The sequence below is a fragment of the Neltuma alba genome, unplaced genomic scaffold (genome assembly GCF_004799145.2).
Source record: "Neltuma alba isolate B1F8T4 unplaced genomic scaffold, ASM479914v2 tig00010970_pilon, whole genome shotgun sequence".
NCBI classification, from domain to species: domain Eukaryota; kingdom Viridiplantae; phylum Streptophyta; class Magnoliopsida; order Fabales; family Fabaceae; genus Neltuma; species Neltuma alba.
Genome location: NW_021635733.1, coordinates 215,212 through 236,498, shown reverse-complemented (window position 1 = coordinate 236,498; position 21,287 = coordinate 215,212). Strand labels below are relative to the sequence as shown.

General features: G+C 35.4%; 2 protein-coding genes across 3 annotated transcripts; both read right to left on the bottom strand.

Annotated features, from left to right (window-relative positions):
• Positions 1 to 5,932: 5,932 nt before the first annotated feature.
• On the bottom strand, positions 5,933 to 11,487 carry LOC114760294 (kinesin-like protein NACK1). The gene is given in 16 exon segments (XM_028949550.1): positions 5,933 to 6,414; positions 6,503 to 6,825; positions 6,945 to 7,126; positions 7,129 to 7,882; positions 7,994 to 8,086; positions 8,169 to 8,279; positions 8,378 to 8,576; positions 9,055 to 9,179; positions 9,258 to 9,317; positions 9,424 to 9,491; positions 9,582 to 9,663; positions 9,756 to 9,872; positions 9,967 to 10,067; positions 10,153 to 10,242; positions 10,373 to 10,613; positions 11,316 to 11,487. Coding segments are annotated over 15 exon segments (2,871 nt in total). The 5' UTR covers positions 10,611 to 10,613; positions 11,316 to 11,487; the 3' UTR covers positions 5,933 to 6,086.
• Positions 11,488 to 13,237: 1,750 nt separating this feature from the next.
• Positions 13,238 to 17,996, bottom strand: LOC114760348 (uncharacterized). Of its 2 annotated transcripts, none has more exons than XM_028949611.1 (8): positions 17,670 to 17,996; positions 17,093 to 17,547; positions 16,553 to 16,767; positions 15,455 to 15,743; positions 15,292 to 15,377; positions 15,113 to 15,204; positions 14,244 to 14,493; positions 13,238 to 14,133 (listed from the first exon to the last, which is right to left on the bottom strand). In XM_028949611.1, exons 2-8 carry the CDS (start codon positions 17,390 to 17,392, stop codon positions 14,127 to 14,129), a joined length of 1,239 nt encoding a protein of 412 aa, XP_028805444.1. In that variant the 5' UTR covers positions 17,393 to 17,547; positions 17,670 to 17,996; the 3' UTR covers positions 13,238 to 14,126. The 2 variants fall into 2 exon arrangements, with proteins under 2 accessions (XP_028805444.1, XP_028805445.1); XM_028949612.1 differs by having other exon boundaries at positions 17,676 to 17,996.
• Positions 17,997 to 21,287: the final 3,291 nt, after the last annotated feature.

Genomic DNA, 21,287 nt, shown 5'->3' with positions numbered 1-21,287 from the left:
TATTATTTGTAAAAACAATCATCTGTATCATGATGCAGAAAGTAAGGTAAATGTGGTAGTTGAAAGTTTATTTATGATCACTTCATTATCCCTCATGAATCTTCTTTAAAATTACACTTCTCTTGCCTTGGACGTTCCAACTTGACTTACTCCTAATGTTCAAGCAGATTGTGAAATGAGATTCAAATATCTTCTAGTGGTTTAGGTCTTCTAGTTCAATTGACACCAGACACCTTATTTAAGAAAACTTCATTGAGTTTAAACCTTCAGTAGAGGGTATATAGGTGCGTGAGATATAAATTATTTTAAAAAAAAAAATCTTCTAATGGTAAGAGGTTAAAAGCATGTCACTTAAAAAGAAAAAAAAGAAAACCCATCAAAAACTACGGTTTTAGACTTCAGTCTTGCATTTGCCAAAATTATGATTTTGATAATTTTCAATGTGAAATCAAACATGCATTAAAATGAAGAGAGAAATAAAGATATGAACCTTCTCCAAGTGTTACAACTATTTTCATACTTCTTCACGGGTTTCTTTAGTAAGTAGAAAGAAGCCATACAGGTATAAAAGTATACAGCTTCGCACGAAGTAACTTTTCACTAGTACAAGTAGAGAACATGTCAACTTCGTGAATGTATCTTCTGGTAGTTATTTAACCAGTAATTAAATTCAAGAATTGGGTTTAGTCAAGTCTATTAGTCTACCCGTCTGTCTTGTGGGACAGACTCATCTCTACTCTTGGGACTCCATTTTCTGAGAAAAAATTGCAGCATGAACATGCCTAATTCCCACACTGCTTATATAATCATTCATCATTTCATGCCTGTATTCCTATATATTGCATGCTCCTGGTTCTGACCCACAGAATTACCTCATTTTTCGTCATTTATATTTGAAAACAAAGAAAAGAAAACTGGCAAAGCCTAGGAAAACTGTTTAGTAACATTGGCGTGAATCTGCACGATCACTTTTATGCTTCAACTATTCATTAATTGCCGTTTTTTAGCATACTTTGTAAAGTAACTAACCCTGATTTTCCAGCAAAAGGGAGATGTATGGCTAGATGAAAAATAAATTAAAGAAAAGAAAAGGAAGATGAGTCTTGGGGGAAAAAAGAAGAAGAAGTAAAAGTTGGATGCTCGATACAGTGAACAAAGCTGGTTGTCTTGTGAGATTATCATTGTGCAGCACTCTCTAGACATTGAAATTGACCAATGTAACGATGATGAATCATCAATGATCAAGTAAGCATGAAGATTAAAAAGTTAAAGGTGCCATAATGTGAAGGTCCCATCCAATGATGATAGCTAGAATTTTTTTTCCTCACAGAATAAACTAAATTAATATAATTGAAACTAATCATAATGCGTGAATTCATGCTTTATTAAATCTCTCTTTTACTTTTAGACGGTGAATTATTTTAGAAGTAAGCCATAATGATTGTGTATGGCATGCAAAAAACTATTGCACACCCAAGTAAAATGTTGACTAAGATCCTTTCCAGCGATATAAATTACCAAAGCACAACCCAGTAAAATTGGTTAAACCTAGATTCCCTTTTATCCACCTGTGCTGAATATGTGCATTTCACCATTAGAAATTAATATTTTCGCAGTAAAACTAAAGCAGTCGCCAAGTTCAGATTGATGATATGTATGTTCCCATTAATGAGAGAAGTTGAAGGAGAAGAATGTGTGCATCAAAAAACAGAGGGGGGAAAAACAAAAGCCTTCTCTTAGGAAATCGGATGAGATTTGCCTTGTCTTGGTGTCTTCCACTAACAGAGATCAATGATTGTTGCTGCAAACCTGAACAAAACGGAAAGTTTGAAAGATGAGGCCGCCTACAAAGGCAAAACTGCGCATTCTTTTGAATTTTAAACAAGTCCCACTTTGTAGTCTTTTTGTAGACAAAGATTTCACATTTAAAATATGAAATCTATCCTTCACTTTTTCTACCCCCGTTTCTAAAGAAAATCTTGTAGATGATCATCATTGATTAGTGATAAACAACAATCTCATATCAGAAGATCACTGCATTCTGAATACACTAATGTATTGGCATGCTTTTAATTAATATGCTTTTGTTTTTTACAGATAACATTGCACAGTGCTAATCATAATATATGTGTATTAATTGAGCGTGAACTATTTAGTGCGTGAATTATGATGAAGGCTAGTGATTGTAGGCTCCATACCAATTCCCAAGTGCGTGGTCTGTTAATGATATGAACATGTTTGGCTTCATAATAATATGAAGCATTGCTCTGTAACAAAATACTCACATCGACATCACCGAAAGATACCCACCCTATTAGGCTGAAAAGTGGTTCCCCATTCACCATCCTTCTTGCATATCTGGAGAAGGAGAAAGAAGTACCTTTTTTAGTAGTATTCTTCCTCATATGGGTGACCATAATACGTTAGTGTAAAGGCATAGCTTTTTCTTCATTTTTAATTCATGTGCATTGATTTTATTTTTCTTTTTTTTTTTACCATCTAAAACTTGAATACGAGCCCTTCTCAAATTCATTTGCACAAATGACTTCTGTTGATTTTATTTGTGTAAGTAACTTACAAATTTTAAGCTACATATATGACTCCTTTGAACTTAGTTTATGTGTAGATAACTTTCTAACACGTCATTCCCTGTCTTGGTGAGATGATGTACTAATTAACAATAGAAGTTGTCTATATTATTTAAAAGTTCGAGAGATTCATTGTCAAAATTTGAAAGTCAAATAGTTATATGCATTTGATATAAAAATTCACAAGACTCGTGTAATTTAACTCTTTTTTTATGAACATGTATAATTTAACTTTTGAAATAAAGGTTTTGGCACAAATATTTAAGCAAAGTTGTGTGTTTATCTATTTTTGGGGGTGTGTGTATATCTATTTATTATTAAGTTACTGAATTTTCTTCAAATACTCAGTCTATTTGTTGATGTAAACAATATGTAAGTGTCATATTTTTATCAAGAAAATGTGATGGAAAATGCTTAAAATTATATTTTTTGTCCTCCAGAGAAAGTGAACTTTATTTCAATCTCTTTAGTATTTTTAGCATCCAATAAACCCATTAGATAAGGTGTGTAACTCCTAATGCACCAGAGGCTCATTCATTTGGTTCTGACATTAGGAATTTCTTTGTCCAAGCTTTTCTGTTCGAGAGATTCTTCCATTTCAACCGTGTTTCTTGAATTGTAGTGTCCTTTCATCATTTCCCCTTCTCTTTATGATGAAGTAGAATTATTGTACAACAAAATGACGTCAGAAAACGTTGTAGAAACTGAAACTTGCAAATCTGCATCAGTTCTGACCTTATCTGTTACTATTGGTTTGATTATTAAGTTCCACCGAAAGATAAAATGTCATGATGCCTTCAAGTCGTGACTTACGTGGCATAAGCTGTTCCAGAAGTCTTCAACCTCGAAAAGAAAAAACAAAAACTTTCTTTACATTCATATTAGGTGCTGTTCTATGTAACTTGGATTTAAAAAAGCCTGCTTTGTTCCCATACATTGTGATGACAATTTTACTTTTTATGTTCCTTGATAGAAGTCTTCAACCTCGAAAACAAAAAACAAAAACTTTCTTTACAGTCATATTAGGTGCTGTTCCTTGTAACTTGGATTTAAAAAAGCCTGCTTGTTCCCACACATTGTGATTACAATTTTACTTTTTATGTTCCTTAATAATATTATTATCTGTAGTCCTAGCATATGCTCTTAAAGACTTGAACAATTCGCACTCTCACAGACCTAAAATTTCAAGTTTGAGAGTGGAAATCATGTGATACATTATGTAATCTTGACCTAATTACCAAGTTTTAAGACTGAAGTACCTAAATAAATGCATGCAATAATCGTTGAGATTTATATGCACCTTAGATTCTCTAATACTGTGAACTACTTAATGAGATATAGTTGTCTTAGTAATTCTTATTACATATGTATGAGAAAGTAAAGAAGTCAAATATTTTCTCAGAAGAACAAGTCTAGAGTAGCTATGCTAAATATAGAATCGGTAAGCATAGTTTAGTGATATATCCCTAGACCTGAGCTAATTTACCTTCTTCAAACGGTGGAACAAACTCTCGGCCCCATACCTTTCATCTTATGGTTTCACATTATCTTATAGTACTAACTACCAACCCAAACCCTAGTGACATCACAATTCCATAAACTATTCATTTATTCCTTCTTCATAATTATTTTTTCCTTGGCACTAGGCTTACTCTATAAATAGAGGAATGGAAACACAACCCAAAACGCACCAGACCAATACAGCAGCATCTAACTATCCCTCTTGCTCATTCACACACAATCTTAGGCATCCTTTAGAGAGGATGAAGACATCACAAATTGCTCTCTGCGCAATGTTGGTGCTGCTTCTTGCTGAAGTACAAGTGTCAATGGCAGTAACATGCAGCCCAGTGCAGCTGAGTTCATGTGTGAGTGCAATTACATCTGCATCTCCTCCTTCTAAGCTATGCTGCTCCAAGATCAAGGAACAGAAACCCTGTCTCTGCCAATACCTCAAGAATCCCAATCTCAAGAAGTTTGTGAACTCTCCAAATGCCAGGAAAGTTGCTAGTACTTGTGGAACTCCCTACCCAAGGTGCTGAGTGTTCTAGCTGGAAGAAGGAAACTTTCTCCGCCTACATACAGTATGCACAGCTTGATGCATTGTGTTCTCTGGTCAGATGTTAGAATAAGAATACTATTATGTTTGGTGTGATCTGTCATCATTTTGTTTCACTAGTAGTAAATGAACTAGTCTTGATGGATGTGAAGCTGTGATCATATTTATTTCCATTCTATGTTCCTTGGTGTGAGCTCATCTTACAGTGGCTGTTGAAGGATGTACTTATAATTCAAAGCAGTGTCAGATCATGTTTACTTATTAAAAGCCTCTCTCTCTCTCTCTCTCTCTCTCTCTCTCTCTCTCTCATTTCATTATTGCTCCAGTGAAAGTTAGTGTGAAGAGCAAAAATCATTCCAGTAGTAAATATTAATAATGAGAATTGCATCTTAAATGATTTTAGCCAGACGTCAAGAGCCAACAGGGATGTGTTCTTTTTGCAAGATGAGGCAACTGTTAAAACAATAGTTTCTGTGAAAGACTGAACTAGTAACAATACCAATACAAGAAAGAGAGATATTATTAGCTAAAGGGTATCCTAGATTTTTTTTTTTTGGACCATAGGATCCTAGAATGAAGCTTCAATTTCTCAAGAATATGTACAAGATTACTTAAGATCAAGATATAAAGAATTAAGAAGCTGCCGCCTTTAATACTTATCTTGCCAGCTTGACCATTGGTTTTATGTGTTCATCATAATTTTTTCAATGCATACGAAAAAGCTCAGGTTCACGGGTTGATGCTTATAGAATTCATCTTGCGCAAATGCAGCTGCTTGGCTAAAATTCGTGGTTCCTATTTGTAGAAATGCTCAACATAATAACTGCTTAAAAACATTAATGAAGAGGTTTCCAGCCAATACAATAAAGGCATGATCTGAGTAACTTCTTTTTCTTTTTGCATATAGCTAAAACCCATAAAGGCCACTAAGTCTTCCTCTGTGTGGAGGATTCAATAAGAATCTTGCACATTGGATTTCATCTTGTCTATGAAGATTGTTAATTTCAACCACTCATTTGAAGTTTGCAAGTCTTGATGAATTGGCATTTAACTGGATTTCTCCAAAGTAACCGCAATGCTTTGTGTATCTAAAATGTTTTGCAATTAAAGGTGCTGTGAATTTCATCGCCAAATACAGTTTAAAGCACTTCATTTAGTTCACTTACGAATCCGTATAAACAAAAAGCATGACCTTCAAGCTGAATAGATATAAAGTCAGAGGTTGCCATAAAATGAAAAGGTATTCAACATCTATCTATTTAAAAAAAAGAGAATATAATATTAGATTGGAATCCAAATGGAATGGATTAGTTTATTAAGGAAAACAATTGTTCAAAACAATCATTTTGAATTAAGCTGAATAAAATTATACATAAATATAAAAGGCAGAAATTCTTTTTCATGTACAAGCATTTAATGGAACTTAACAGACACGATTCCTACAAGTTAAGAAGGTTTGTTATATTATTCCAGCCCATGAGCCATGGCCTCTTATCAGATGGCAGCACAAAATTCAGCTCAAACATCTCCTTTGACATGTTGCCTCCTTCACAGAAACCTACAAGCTTTGCAACTATTTGAGCACTCTCATGTATATGCTTGGGATCCTGGGGATTAGTCCAGAGCTTGTTAACAAATTGTATCTTCCTTTGCTTCCCATCAAGAGGGACATCCCATTTAATATATAACGCATCCCTCTCCTCTGCTGTCAAGCGTGAGGTCAATCTCTTGGCAAGAAATTCTCTTTCTCGTCTCAAGGCCCTAATACTGTAGATTACACAAACTTTCTAGTAAATAAAAATTCTTCTTCATAAAAAATTTGTTGTTCAACACACACAGAGAGGGAAGAACAAACCTTGATGACAGAGAGATGGTAGGCTCATCCCCAAAGTGAGCTGGGCTCGCATCGCCAAGTTGTGCAAGGTGCTGTTGCAACCAAGTCAACCGCCTTAGTTCCACTTCCAGGTATATTTGATCAGCTGGGTCTCCCTTGAATAATAAGTAAAACTGCGTCCTATGAATTATGGAGACATAACATAGGTCCCATAAGTCAATGATCTGCTGCCGTTGCTCTTTAAATAGTACTTGCCATGAAACTTGTGGTTCTTCTGATTCACAGAAGTTCTCTTCATTTTCGATATCGTGGCCATTTGCTTCATTTGCTTCAAGCTCAAGCACCTACATATGCAAAGGAATGAGAGGACATGAGTAAACCTCTAATCTTAAATGAGGAAGCTTACAACATCAATGTAAGAAGATTTCAAGGGATATATGAACGGCATAAAGAAACAGTATACCTGACAAACGAGTAATTGCTTTTGATATTGCAGTTTGGCCACACGTTCTTTCAATTCTGTTACATACGCTCTTATACTTCTTACATTCTCTTCTGCAGCATTCTGAAACATTTTCTGCATTTTCTTCATGTTAACTGAACTGGAGCGTCGATAACCCGAATTATTTTCCTTTGATGAAACATCTCCCCGTCTTCACTCTTTGATGGAGTCTCCTTTTCGGACTCTGGCAGAATCTCACTAGTAACATTATCATCATTCTCAGGAGCCTTGTTTTCAATATCAGATTCCAAAACCTGTTGAGTAGTTGATAATGGTGAGCAGGGAGACCGTAAGAAGTTTTGTCGATTGGCCGCATTACTTGAAGCCAAAGGAATCAACTTTTTCCTTTTGTGTTCTTTTTTGTTCTTTAAGTGTGCTTCGTCATTTAACTGCTGATGGTTGCTGGGGAGAGACATCACCAACTTGTCTATAGACCTTTGAACATTCTCAAGCTGCTGCTCAAGATTTGCAATGGTGCTGCCCTGTGAATGAAGTCTAGTAATCTCTTCCTTGAGGTTCGCACTAACACTTTTATCAATAGCAACCATGCTTCCAACTTCAACATCCTTAGACATTGGCTTGGCTGACTGCATTTCCCTTATTTCTGCCTGCAGCTTTGCAATAGTCTCAGCTGCATCTTGATTACCTAGTCTGTGACATGCCACTTCCTTTTGTAATACTTCCAAAGCTCGATTAGCTTCTTCACCTAATTGCTCTTGGAGGTGCTCAAGTTTGCGGATTTCATGCATGAGGGCAAAAGGGGCAGTAGAAGATTGCCTCATGGACTGCCTTAATGCTGTGTTCCTTGCTCTATCACCACCACCTGGCACTGATAATGCACCAGTGAATGAGAGACACTTTTTGACCGAGAGATGGGGTGATTCAAGTGGGCCTGAGACCTGCAGTGTAAAAAGGCAATAAAATCAAAGGCAGCTGAGATGAATCCGGCAATAAAATTAATGGAGTTGAAATGAGTCAAGAGAGAAGAATGTGAAGGTGGAGAAAGAGACCTGCTGATCTTCTTGGAGTTTTTTTCGTAACTCATCCACCTGAGATTGTGCATGGTCCCTTTGGCGTTTCAGGTCTTCGATTTCCTTCTCCATCTAGACATAATTAGCTAGCAACATTCAGTAAGGTGGCATAATACTTATTGTTCGTGCTAATTAACACTGTTTTCCAATTTACCTGTTGAATTTTCCAATCCTTTTCGTTAGATGGATCCGGAGTGCGCAACTCTGCCTCGAGTCTAGCTACTTCCTTTTGCAAACGTTTAACAAGCTGCTTCTCCGAAACAACCTATGCAAATCATTTGATAAAAATTGTCATTCAAAAGTTTGGAATTTTAAATGTTAAATAGAGATAAAAAGTAAAGAAAGCTATAAATTAGTAGTTACCATGTTCACTTGAGCATTATTTGTTACTTCCTTTGCTCGGGTAGCAAAGAAAAGAGTGTTTCGCGATTGTTCTACATGACTTAGTGCCGGACTCAAAGTACATATGATAGCAGTGCGTGCGTTCCCCCCAAGGGAATGTTGCAATATGCGCGTGAGCTTTGAATCTCTATAAGGTATGTGACCACTTCTTTTTCCAACACTGCATAGTATTTCAAAGCAATCTGTCAGAAGAGTGTGTCTCAAATAAATCCCAGCAGAATGTTAAACCTCAACTCAGTAAACAACAAAACGAACCTCAATACAGTCTTTGATCTGGTCTAAAGCTTGAACATTACCGTGAGCAAGTATTTCAATGAAATTTACGGCAATACTCAACAACCAATCCTATTTTTTAAACAATTTCCAAGACCTCCCATTTGAATTACTAGAACACCATGTTAAAAAAATAGTAGAAACATACAAGTAATGAATAGATACTTTTAGTAATATTATTTTTTGTGCATTATATTTACTTAATGCTTTGTAGCCAATTGAAGCGGTTGAAAGATGCATCTGAATTATAGATCTATGACTGGATACTTCTAGCAAATAAAAGAATCCTACAGACTGCAAAACGATCATAGACCATTATGAACATCCAACAACATTTCATAAAAGTAAATATTATAGATTCTGACCTGAGCTTTCTGATGACAGTTGTAAGAGTCATCAAGCTAAGGTTAATATGGCAACCTTCTCTGAGCCTAGTGCCATCTGCATGTGTCTGGGCAGCCCTTTCACTTCCAGCCAGATCAACAAAGTTCTACAACCATTAACACGGGTCAGTAATTGTTATTAAGGAACTAATCTTACCTAAGAAATTTTAAAGTGATTGATTTACCAGGGTCGCAACAAAAGATTTCACACAGTCTGAATTTTCACGCAATGTACTCTGAATTGTCTGCAATAAACCAAAAAGAAAAGGTGTTTTAAGCAATGAGGTAATTGAAACAAATGACGAACCTCTTCTATGCGTAACAACATGTGTTTACAGTGCTAAAACTGACCAGCCTTATTATTTGGTGGGATCGAGAGCTAGTATCATTGAGAGCAGTTTCACCAACCTGCCTCTGAGCTGGACATAAAAAAGTCGTTGAATGCAATCAAAACACTGTTTTTGTGAGAAAAACCGGTCCAACCAAAGTGCAGGGAAAGAATTTGCTACCTTCACAGATTGAGATCAGGTGTCTCAAATGCTTGTCATCATTTGCCGTTTCTTCCACCAACTTCTCAACCACGGTACCTTTCTACATGAAAGTAATTAGGACATAATATTTCAACTCCATGGACAAAAATTCCTCAACTTTAACAAAATCTGAAATAGCTTCAGAAAGATTACCTCAGGATCATCTAGCAGCTTCAGGTTGCGACCAGATTCTGAATTTAACAGGTCCCTAACGTTCTCATTGTATATTTCTAGTCCTGATATTTTTATGGTAAAATCTCTCTCTGGGGTCTGCAATCATGCCATTGAAAGGATTAGACATGATCAAAAAGATTAGTAAGAATTTAACAAAGCACAGTTTTCCATGTGACAACTTAAAACTTACGTTCATTATATGATTATAAATATCATTGACAGCCTTCTCTGTTATTCCCCTCATTGTGTATGTCTTTCCACTGCTAGTTTGTCCATAAGCAAAAATAGTTGCTGCCATAAACTTACATCAATTATATAGTGCAGAAACACAGTAAGTCAACAATCAACAATATATGATTATCAATATGAGTTATACCATTAATGCCCATCAAGGCAGACAATGCAACATTCTTTACTCCTTCCTCGTACACAGTTTCAGTCAAACAAGGAGGACCAAAAACCTTATCTACAAGAAGAAAACGCCACATCAACAATCAACTATTAGAATGTTTTAAAATGAGTTTAGAAGAGATCAAAGGAACAGCAAACTGGTAAAAAGCAAGAAAACCCTTTGAGTAGAAATGTGTCTGCGGTACCAAAAGTAAACGAGGCCGGTTGAGCTACACGTTCATGTGCTGCTGGTTTATGCACGATTGTATGATCATCAATGCAATCCCATGCCACTTGATCTCTAGCCAGTTGCTCCTTTTTGTTTAAAGGCCTTACCCTTACTGTCACCACAATCTTCTCCTCCTTAGCTCGTGGCCCTCCAGGGGTCGATGCTGGTGTCCTATCTATTTTTGAAGCTGGTGTTCCAGGTGTCCGGATAGTCATTTTCTGCCGTAAAATGGCAAGGCCAGAAAAACATTTATCAAACTCACAAAATTACACAAAATGGAAATGAGAATGCTAGATAATTAATTATAGTAATAGATTCTGCATATATCTTGTACAATATTGATAATTATATAATGTTTCGTGTTAGTCTCTTCTGTAATGGCCTCCCTGGCATATGCTTAACCAGCATTCTTAGTAATGTTCAACACTTGGATTCTTTCGCGATCAGCAAAAAAATGACAATTTTAAATGCATTAGATCCCAACCCTTCACCTCATCCATATCAAATTAACGCATAGATCCCATCCCATGTTTCTGTTTTTCTTTTTTCGGCTCAGGGTTCAGACCATACCATCTAAAATTAAATCAGAGATTCCTAAGGCAAATCATTTATATCGATCATCAGTAATCAACGGTAAATAGGTCCAATGATTACGGAATCTAAACCCGAATCCCGTAAATCTTAAACATATAATTAAAAGAAGAAAATTTCACCAGACATAAAACTCCAAAATGGAAAGATTTTTATGATAATGTTCCGTCTATCTTATCATCAAACAAAACCAGAAAACCCAAGTACATAAGAAGGAAAGTCAATAATATTGCATCAAGGGAAGAAATTTTACCATACTCAGCCCCAAATCACATTAAGAAAAGCAAAACGAAATGCAGAAAATTTAGGAAACAGAAGCTGCTACTCACCTATACTTAATGAGTCTGCAAAAAAAACCTGAGTAATATCGTCAAGCAGGGCCAGAAGAAATCAAGCGTAGCTTCCGACCGGGGCCTGGATCTGAGAGAGAAGACGGAAGGAGGAGGAGGGATAGGAAAATTTTCAGATCGATTTGGGTTCTCTTGAGAGTTTGAAGCGTAATCGGTCTTTATGAGATAAGCGAAAAGGCCAATTGAGTCTTTCTGCGACCACTCCTCATTTGAATTGGGGGACCCCTAACGGCTAGTTTATCTCTTTCTCGCAATTTCCTGTCATATTTAATTAATCCATAAATTTCATACTACTACCATTATTTATGAACGTTTCTGTGCGTTAATTGCCAGCAAAGAAGGAAGAAGTGGGGCCCGTTTGAAAATCTAACGGCTTTTGATTTGTTCTTTCTTTTAAAAATAACGTTTTCCGTAGGCAAAAGAAGACAAAAAGCGGAAAAAGGAAGACGCTGCTGATTGGTTGGGGCATAGGTTACATTTCCGAGTTTTCGTAGTGCTTTTTTATTTCATTCTGACGTGTTTGATTTTGTTTTTTTTTATTTAGTGGAAAATGACACAAATGAGTTGATAAAATGAATAATTTAAATTAAAAATCGTACTAAATTAGTATTTTAATTGTCAATAGTCATTTGTATTATTTACTATCACACTGAAAATTTGACCAGGTGTCTCCTCTGAGTAAACCAAACAGAAGGAGGTTCAGCTATGTGCGAAATCAAATATTTAAATTCCTTCTTTTTTTAAAAAAAGAAAAATGTCTTAATCAGATTTGTAAAGGGGGAAAAGGACTTGATTGATGTTATATTTAAGTTTTAGCTTTTTTACCTAATATTTATAATTAATTATAAAACTTTCTGACTAATCAACCAAACCACTCTAACTAATAAATTTTATTGGGTATAATTTCGTTAATTTATATAAAATTGTAACTAGATACTTATAATTTAATTTCATTAAGTTAATTAAATTTGCTTATAGCATGGAGACATAATTTATGATTATCGTAAACCTTCCCCAAGATTGTAAAAACTTGCATTTCTTACACTTGTACCACTGGCGAAACCCCCTGTTGATATCATTGGTGATTTGTGGGGCGAACACCTTTCCTTGTTAATAAAAAAATTATTGTTGCTTCGAACGTTTGTTATTCAAAGTTAAGCCCATAGCTCAAGAACAGTCATCACTAAGCAGATTGTAGTGAAATTTGATGTTATTTTGACTATAACACCCCCACCCCCAATTAATGAAGAAAGCGAGTGTATTTGATGAACTTCGATTATTTGAGCTACAGCATTTTTTGATAATCGAAGGACAAAATTGTAGAAAAGTAATTAATGCTTGTTAAAATTCAAAAGTGATGATCATTTTGGATTAAAGCAAACAAAAGCTCTGAATTGACAAATATTTTGAGACAAATGTTGCTTAATTTTTCATAACATGACGAATCAAGATTCAGATTACCTCTGAAAAATATGTTTACATTTAGTGTCCGACAATACCTCAAATAAAAAAATACCTCTAATTTAGCCCCCAAAAAAAAACAAAAAGGATGGTTGGGCCTTTTACATATTGGTGAAAAGATCCAATATTCGTTGGACGAAAGATAAGCATTTTGCACTTGGCGATGAGGCCGAGACACTGAGAATGATCGCCGAGGGGCGTGCCCCAGGAAGGCTAGTGGAATTCGCACGGAATACATTCATGGGTCATGCGGGTTGGCCTGAGGATAACGACAAGTTTTTGTAGTGTCTTGGTAAATACTTCCCATCATGGCATTTTGATAAATTCCCGTTTATAATTCATGGCTCAAAAACTCGGATAATGACTCTTTTTTTTTTGAGCCAAGCATAATGACTCTTACACGTCACGGAAGGAGAAAATTCAACGGAACAAATAAAAAATCTTCTTGCAAAGGATTGGAACATTGTATTGTTTCAATCATGTAGCTCGCCAGGCAAAGAACCTCATCTACATAATTTATAATCACAAGGATGATAGTATACAAGTCATACAAATCATGAGGGCTAGCCAGATAACGGCATAGTGACAGACCCCCAGTCTAAGAAATAACAGCGTAGTGATGATTAATGATCTCACCAGAATTCATGTTCTACAGTTCTCCACAAAACATATCTGTAATATCTATCACAAACACCAGATGCATGGCACACACAAAAATTAAGCCTTCCGCAGGAATATATATGTCATCGATTTCCAAAGCATCAGATGATCAACTCAACTAAGTTGGACACCAGCAACAAGCCTTCTGTTGCCACTGGCTCGATCAGCAGAACTAAACATGCTCTTGCATAATGTTCTTTCTCCTTAAGTGAGGCACTTATTTAAACATACAACACTGATCTTAAAGTGGGTAAACATTGTACAATACCGCGATTACCCTCCCTTTTTCTCTCAATACAGCAACTGCTCATCTCATATGGAGCCAAAACTGGTCCTTGCAAATGCAATACAGCCAATTCTCGCAACTCTGCCCTTGCCCTTTTTTCTCTTACGATCAAAATATAACCATATCAACACGTTCAAGTCTTAAAAATTAAAGGCATCCCAACCACTAATAAACAGAAAAAGCTTGGACAGTCTTAGCTTAAGCCCCCATATCTTCCATACGATCATCACATCTGACAAGGGCCAGCTCATATACAACAACTCTGATTCTTTTTCAGTTTTCGTCTTAGTGATCTTCATTTCCTTCACTTGAAATTATCTTCTCCATCTTTTTTGCTGATTATGCACGTAACATGAACCCACATTTATGTACTCCCTACGCTGTCACAATCTTCAATAGATGAACAACTTTTAACAACTTAGCACTGGGAACCAGCATAGAAATTCAAGGCAAATAGTTTTAGCCAAGAGGGTGGATCAACATGTCATCTCATTGGTCACCTGTGATATGTACTGTGTGATATGAAGAACTGATAATCTGGGTGGTTCACATGCAGCAGTCTCAACCACTTATCTGCAGCATGCAAGAGGGAATTTGCTAGTTGACTCTCACTAAGGCCATTTTGCATCCAAATAGATCCCTTTAACTTGTATGAGGCCATTGCAAATGTGGGTAAGGAAATCTTTGGTTCTCCATCCATGTCATTCGGAAAAACCAACGTTGGAGTCTGAGCCTGAGTAGGTCCACTTCCTGCAAAATTTAATGAATAATTTATTTATGAAGTAAATTAATTGATATTGCATGCCATATAAAATTAAAATTGACAATCTAAAAGGAAAAAAAGATAGTTGTTTCTGCATACAGCAGTCATGACGTCAATCAACCTTTTGACCTAGGTATTATTAGCATCACTTTCTCCTTCTTTTTTTTTTTGGTTGTAAGTTCAGATCCTAGATTGCTAGAGTGGCCAACTCATACCAAGGGACTTCAGATTATAAAAACAAGGGTGAAATGAAAATCGGAAAAAGGAAGAATCAAAACTTAAAATAAGATGAAACACTAACCGTAATAATTAGTCTAAGTGTCAGTGGACAGATGAATAGTTATAACATTTGTCAGTGGTAAGAATTTGCATAACTTAAAAAAACTTCAAAAACCGAGATCTTCTCAAACTGATCTTGGCATATTTTGACATAAATGGGAGAAGGTTTCTCTCCCTCCCTCTTATCCCAAAGGGCATAAACCAATAAAAGATTTCGAATTAAGTGGTTAAATCTTTATAAATGATGACCCAAAAGTAGGGCTAAATCTCTATCAGCAAGGCCTAGAATTCCATACATGCCAAAATAGGCCAATAATCAATGATTACCTGTCAAGGGTGTATGAAGTGTATGGTATGTCAGAAAGCAAGCATCCAGATCTTTTAAAGTTGGACCCGTGGGTATTCGGTAGATAGGATACCTAGAAAATAACATTAGAGAGCGTCAATCAACACAAAATATATATATATATATATATCATCAAAACATTACTTCAAGTTAGTCCTACCACGCCACAGACATCCAACTGGAAGGCAATAAATCACAGCTTCTCAGTGACTTGAGGCCAGGATAATGGCGTGAAAGATCTATTATCTGTCCAAATATTATTCGTGTAAGATGCTATGCCAATATCAAGTGCAAAAAAATAACATATTAAGCTCAGTACTGACCTTGTCAGCCAATGGTTCACGGCTATAAGGAGGGTCTTTCTCAAAATACTCAAAAACAGGAAGATCTAGAGTCCCTGTTTCACTGTCATCGCTAGAAAATCCTTCTTGCATTGCATTGTGTTTATCACGTACAGACAGCCCACTCATGCGTAAAGAGACATCACCTGTAAGATGTTGATAACTTCTCTGTGCCGCAGATGGTTCAGTTCTCTTTCCTATTTCAAAGTCACTGCTTCCCTCACTACTTGAATCCCTATAAGAATCACCATCACTATCTTCCCCAACATACCTAATCGAATGAGAAAATTAGATCTTCCTACAAGCAGAAAGACATTCACATACTAAACAGTGTACACTAAAAAGGTGACTCGACGATTGCTCATAAGTTGAAAAAATGAATATACAGAGTTAATAGAAATATACATGAGTGTGTGTGCGCGCGGAGACATAACGAATACACATTCAAGAATCAGTGACCATGCATATAAGGTGAAAGCGGCAATCAATAGATTGACATGTTAAACATGAATCATATGCTGAAGAAGGAAGGCTCAAATTTTGTCCGAGAATTAAAAAGGTCAAATGAAAGAGAAGTAAATTTTACAAATTTGAGTATGTATACATTTGTTTTACCACAACCAAGGAATTATATGTGCAAAGGACATGGATGTCAGCATGAAACACTATTATCATGTAATCCTTCAGTCCTAACTATAAGACCCTTATAAATATAAGACCCTTATACACACGGAGGAGTATGTTATTTTACTTTTTGCTCTAGCAATGGAAGGCTAGCCACACTTCCGTGGATAACAAAAACAAATCTCACTTCCTATTATAAGAAGGTTCCCGGAGTTCACTTGAAGGCGGGAAACATTTTGAACTCTTTCACTTCCTCAGTTCCTCTATAGGTAGGAAAGAAATTCATTTTTCCTTTCACTTTTAACCCGCACTATCAACTAGCATAACCTAGCATATCACTAACAGCTAAATTATCGCATTAACAAACAAATCATGGAGAGACAGAAAAAGGGAGTAATATCTGCTTAAATTTATGTAAATATTATATAAAAGATTCTACATAGGATATTGGAATACCTTGACTTTGCATATGACTTCTCAGCAGATTGACTGTATAGTTGGATACCCGACAAGTAAGGAACGTAATATTGAACAACAGATTCACTTTGACCAAGAACCAAAGGGACTCCTGCCCCATATACACTCCACTCCCTAAACGATTCCCAGAGATCATTAAGGGTGAAGTAAGACTGATACTCAACATCACAAGTCTTCCAGCCTCTCATTGTTGTCTACACCCTCAAAAAGAAGAAACACGAGTCAAAATTCATATGGTGATATCATGAATTCGGGATATAAAATTTTGCAGCTGCCAATAATCAAGCAGTTGAAAGTAAGAGGGTGAAAGTAGTGATAATTCTATCCTAAGCTAGTCTACTATTTCTGATAATTAATATTCCATCTGCAGTGCATACATTGATCATCGGACAAGTCCCGTGAATGCTGTAGGTTGTAACTTTAAGTCAAAAAATTTAAGATCAAAACTAAATATATAACTCATTTTCACAACTGCCTCCCAATTCCAAAACAACCAATAAAAGAAATAATTAGATCGACCTTAGAAAAGTACTGAGCTGGGACCAATGGCCTTGTAGACTCCAGAAATCTATCAATATTACAAGCAGGCATTACAGACGGACAAGAAGAAGGTTTTGTCGACGAATATGAATGCTCATTGGAATTCTTATTCTCGGAAGCAACATCTTTGGCCTTTGGAGTTGAATCAGCAGACCCAGTTTCCCCGCTCTTGGCTTTCTGTGCTTGTTTACGCTGATTCTGGCTCTTCCTTGCCTTGACCGGAATGTAAAACCGATCCTCACCGCGAACACCCCCAAACTGCAGGGCGGTCCCAAGCATTTTTCGAGCCTATGGGTAGCTTCTCCTCCGTTTATTTGCCGAGGATAGGATGAAAGGAAGTATCAGATGATAAGAAAAGCCAAATTCTTCCTCTTCGTCCTCTTCTTGTTTTTCCCCTTCCACACTCAGATTTCCCAAACAAAATCTTCCAATGACTGACAAACAAAAGCTCAGATAAATCAGTGGAAATTGGATTTGTCTGGCCCCTGAACTCCTAAAATAGCTTTCTCAGCCCAGAGAACTATAGAGAATCAATAAGAATTACGCAGATTATTACTCTAACTTTCTTAGGTAGTTGGGCAGTTTCTCAATAACCAAACGCAGCAAATAACGCCCAATCCGCCTCTAAACAAATCCAGGACCGCGTAAGTGATCAGATGAGACGGAAATTTTTTTATAAAAAAAAACCCAGAAATTTGAGAAACTTGGAACGAAGAAAAAGGGATCAAACGTAGGATTAGAATGATTGGAAGCGAAGGGAGTATTGAGTGAAAGTGCTTAGTTTTGCCGGGAATGAAGGAATATATGGGCGACGGGAAAAAGAAGGGAGCGATGGAAAATGAAGAAGCTTGAACCACACTGTCTTGACAAGAGAAACCAGAGAGGAATTCCTGTTGTTTTCCTTTGGCATTGGAATTCACTATTTATATTTATTTTTTTATTTTTATGCCTATGGTAAACAAGCAAATAAGATGCTCAGGGTCGGGGCCCGGGGGCCGTGGGCGATAAAATAATTATGGAGAAGTTGTGGGGCCGTTTTTGCCTTGGCTGGAGGATTGGTGACAAGTAATAAAGAAGGATTTGGCACCATGGCATTGCATTGACACGTGTAATGACGAGTAGGTGAGACACGTGTATGATCACCTGTGCAACGGTGTGTTTCAGAGTCAAACGTGCCAACCAGTTAAGGCTGCCACGTGGCGACACCACATTTTGCAAACGGGCCCTACCTCCTTTTTCCCTTCACGAAAGTTAAGAATGGCCTCAAGTTTCAACTATTCTAATATGTCAAATTTTATAATCATTTGTTAAGTTTTTTAATTAAACATAGTCACATATGCTATTTTATTTGTATAAATTTATAATTAAATTATTATATTTAAAAAACTAATACACATGATCATGATTGGAGAATGGAACAGTTAGAATATGAAGATTCAAATGTAAGTATTGTACTTTCAAACACTTATCAAACACTTATGTTTATGGAAATGATTTCTCTACCATTAACTTCTTTTATTTTGTTGTCCAAAGTTTAAAGTTTAGGGTTTTTTTTTTTTTTGCCATCAAAGTTTGGAAAGTTATATATCTTATACTGCCTTTTTTGCTTAATGTAACAGTTAATTATAAATTAAATTTTATTCTAAATATAATATCTCTATTCACTTTGTACCTTCAAATTTATGATTCATTCTAAAGTACTTTTATTAATTACACATGCCAAGAGATTTTTATCAAAGGGTAGCCATGATTACAAATAATATTTTAAAAAAACCAACTCATATTCATTACAAGTAATTAATTTAACTAATTTTTTTAATATATTTAAATTAGTTAAATAACTCTTATATTAAGACAGGATTATCATTTAAAAATAATTAAGATATGACAGGCAAAAAAATTAAGATAGGGAATAATTTTACCCTAAATATCCTATCCTACCGGATTAAGCTGGGGTGGTCATAATAATCCGAAACACGTCACAAAATGCCGGGGGGGGGGGGGGGGAACACATTACGAATGCACTGGTTGAACTTCTCTCCTTTCTATCTTAAGGCATATCAACTCTAGTATTTAGTTTTGTCTAACCAAATTCAGTGTGTCTCTCTCCTTCCTATTTTTTCTTGGCCATCCTCTTTCCTTCTTATTTATTTTCTAAAAATATTAAATGTTTATTTTATAAAGTAACGAGCAAGAGAAAAATAAGTAAAACTGAAACAAACATTAATTAATAGGGGTAAATTTAGGAAAAATGAATCAATTTGAAATGGAAAACAATTAACCAGATATGTAATGAGATGTACGGAGATAATTGTGATTTGGATTTGGGGTTAGAGGATCTCGCAATAACCTTCTGTTTATGAAATGTTTGATAAAAAAGTTACCACTAAGAAATGTGCAATAAACAGCTCATCCCTTAAATATTTCTTTTGTTTTTTTTCCATGAAAATATTTCTTGTATATTAACGTGTTAGGTTTAGTGAATAGAACTAGTCTCTATGACAAAACAAAATTCAAATTTTTACTCACATTTAGGGAGTGTTTGGATAGAAACCAAACCATGGTTTTAAAAGTGCTTTTACGATTTACGAAGTAAATATGTGGAGGAATTTACCTCGTTTTGCGGAAAAGTGCTTCTGAAACCTTAGTTTGGAGGTTGTCAAACACCCTTTTAGTGTATGAGAATGTCTCGAATAGAATTATTTTCAATGGAAGAATATTTATACGTAATGAGAAAAAATATTTCTTGTACTATAAACAGTTCAATAAATTATCTCATTCAGTACTACTGTGATTTATGAATAAGATAGATTGGACTATTAATTATGACTTATCAACAATAAGTCTTGTTGCTATTTCATATTTATATATCTGTGTTCAATTGCTCATTTTGAAATACTATTATATGTTTATATTACCTAATCTTATGGGCACGTCACTTTCTACATTAAATGTGTATAAATACATAAATGCCTTTTTTATATGTTTTTATCAGCAAGATAACGTGTGAGACAATAATGAAGTTGCCATGGAACTAATTAAGACATATTTTTACGGGCTCCATTGGTATTTGGATTCGATGCTTACAAGCAATTTTACAGTATAGAATAAGTATGTGACGAGAGTTTTGTATCCACTTGTGTCAAAACACATTTTAAGTGTTTGTGAATGAGGCATTTTTCAAAATAACTTTAAAAAGCATTTTTTACATATATCATAAAATTATTTTTAAAAAATTAATCCAAACAATCGTAACTTTCCTTTGGCCACTCTAATTCCATTGCGGGATCTGGATTCTTCCAGAGAATCCAAATTGGGACTAAATGCCAAAAAGAGATTTATCTTGTTGGATAATATCATACTTTACAATTCCAATGATAACTCTTCCTTGAAAGTACTAATTAAGAGAAAATATACATTGAAAAAATGAATTTCTTTTTTTCCCCTTCTTCCCCCCCCCCAAAAAGTGAGCTTCGATTACTGTTTAAGAACTAGGATGGACGATAAAATTAATATAATATTCTCTGGTTCTTAATATAGGACCAATTCTTGAGTTGGTTTTGTTCCTAAATATAAGACTCATTTCTTATATTTATCAATTTTTCTAAATTACCTCTATGGATACTCCTCGACTATAACCAAGTAGAAGATGGAAATAGAGTATTAAGAAAGATGATTATGGTATTTTAGAAAAAATATGTCATTTCTCTTATAATTAACTAACTTACCTAACTTTCTTAATCTAATCAAATTAGGTAAATGAGTTTTATATTAAGAATCGAAGGAGTAATATTTAAGAGTAATTGATGATTGTTTCATTGTGGGCAGGAAAAAATTACTGATTGTTTGTCTTGTCTTTGTGACGAGGGAACCGATTTTATCAAGCAAATTAAAGTTGCCGGCATTAAAAAAACAGATGAAATATTTTTGGTCAATATATAAAGCACAGTTGACCAAGACTAAATAAAAATTTGCTGATATGAATATGGAACAATATATGTGTAAAATAAAATTATAGATACGTTTACGGAGAAATGCGTCAAGTTCTGCTGGCCAAAAACGTTGTTTATGATAAATGAATGTAGATTTAATTGCCAATCAAATATTTGTCATGCAAAATTCGAGAGACTCGTGATAAAATCTAAAAACGAAATAAGGGCTTAATTTCAGAGCT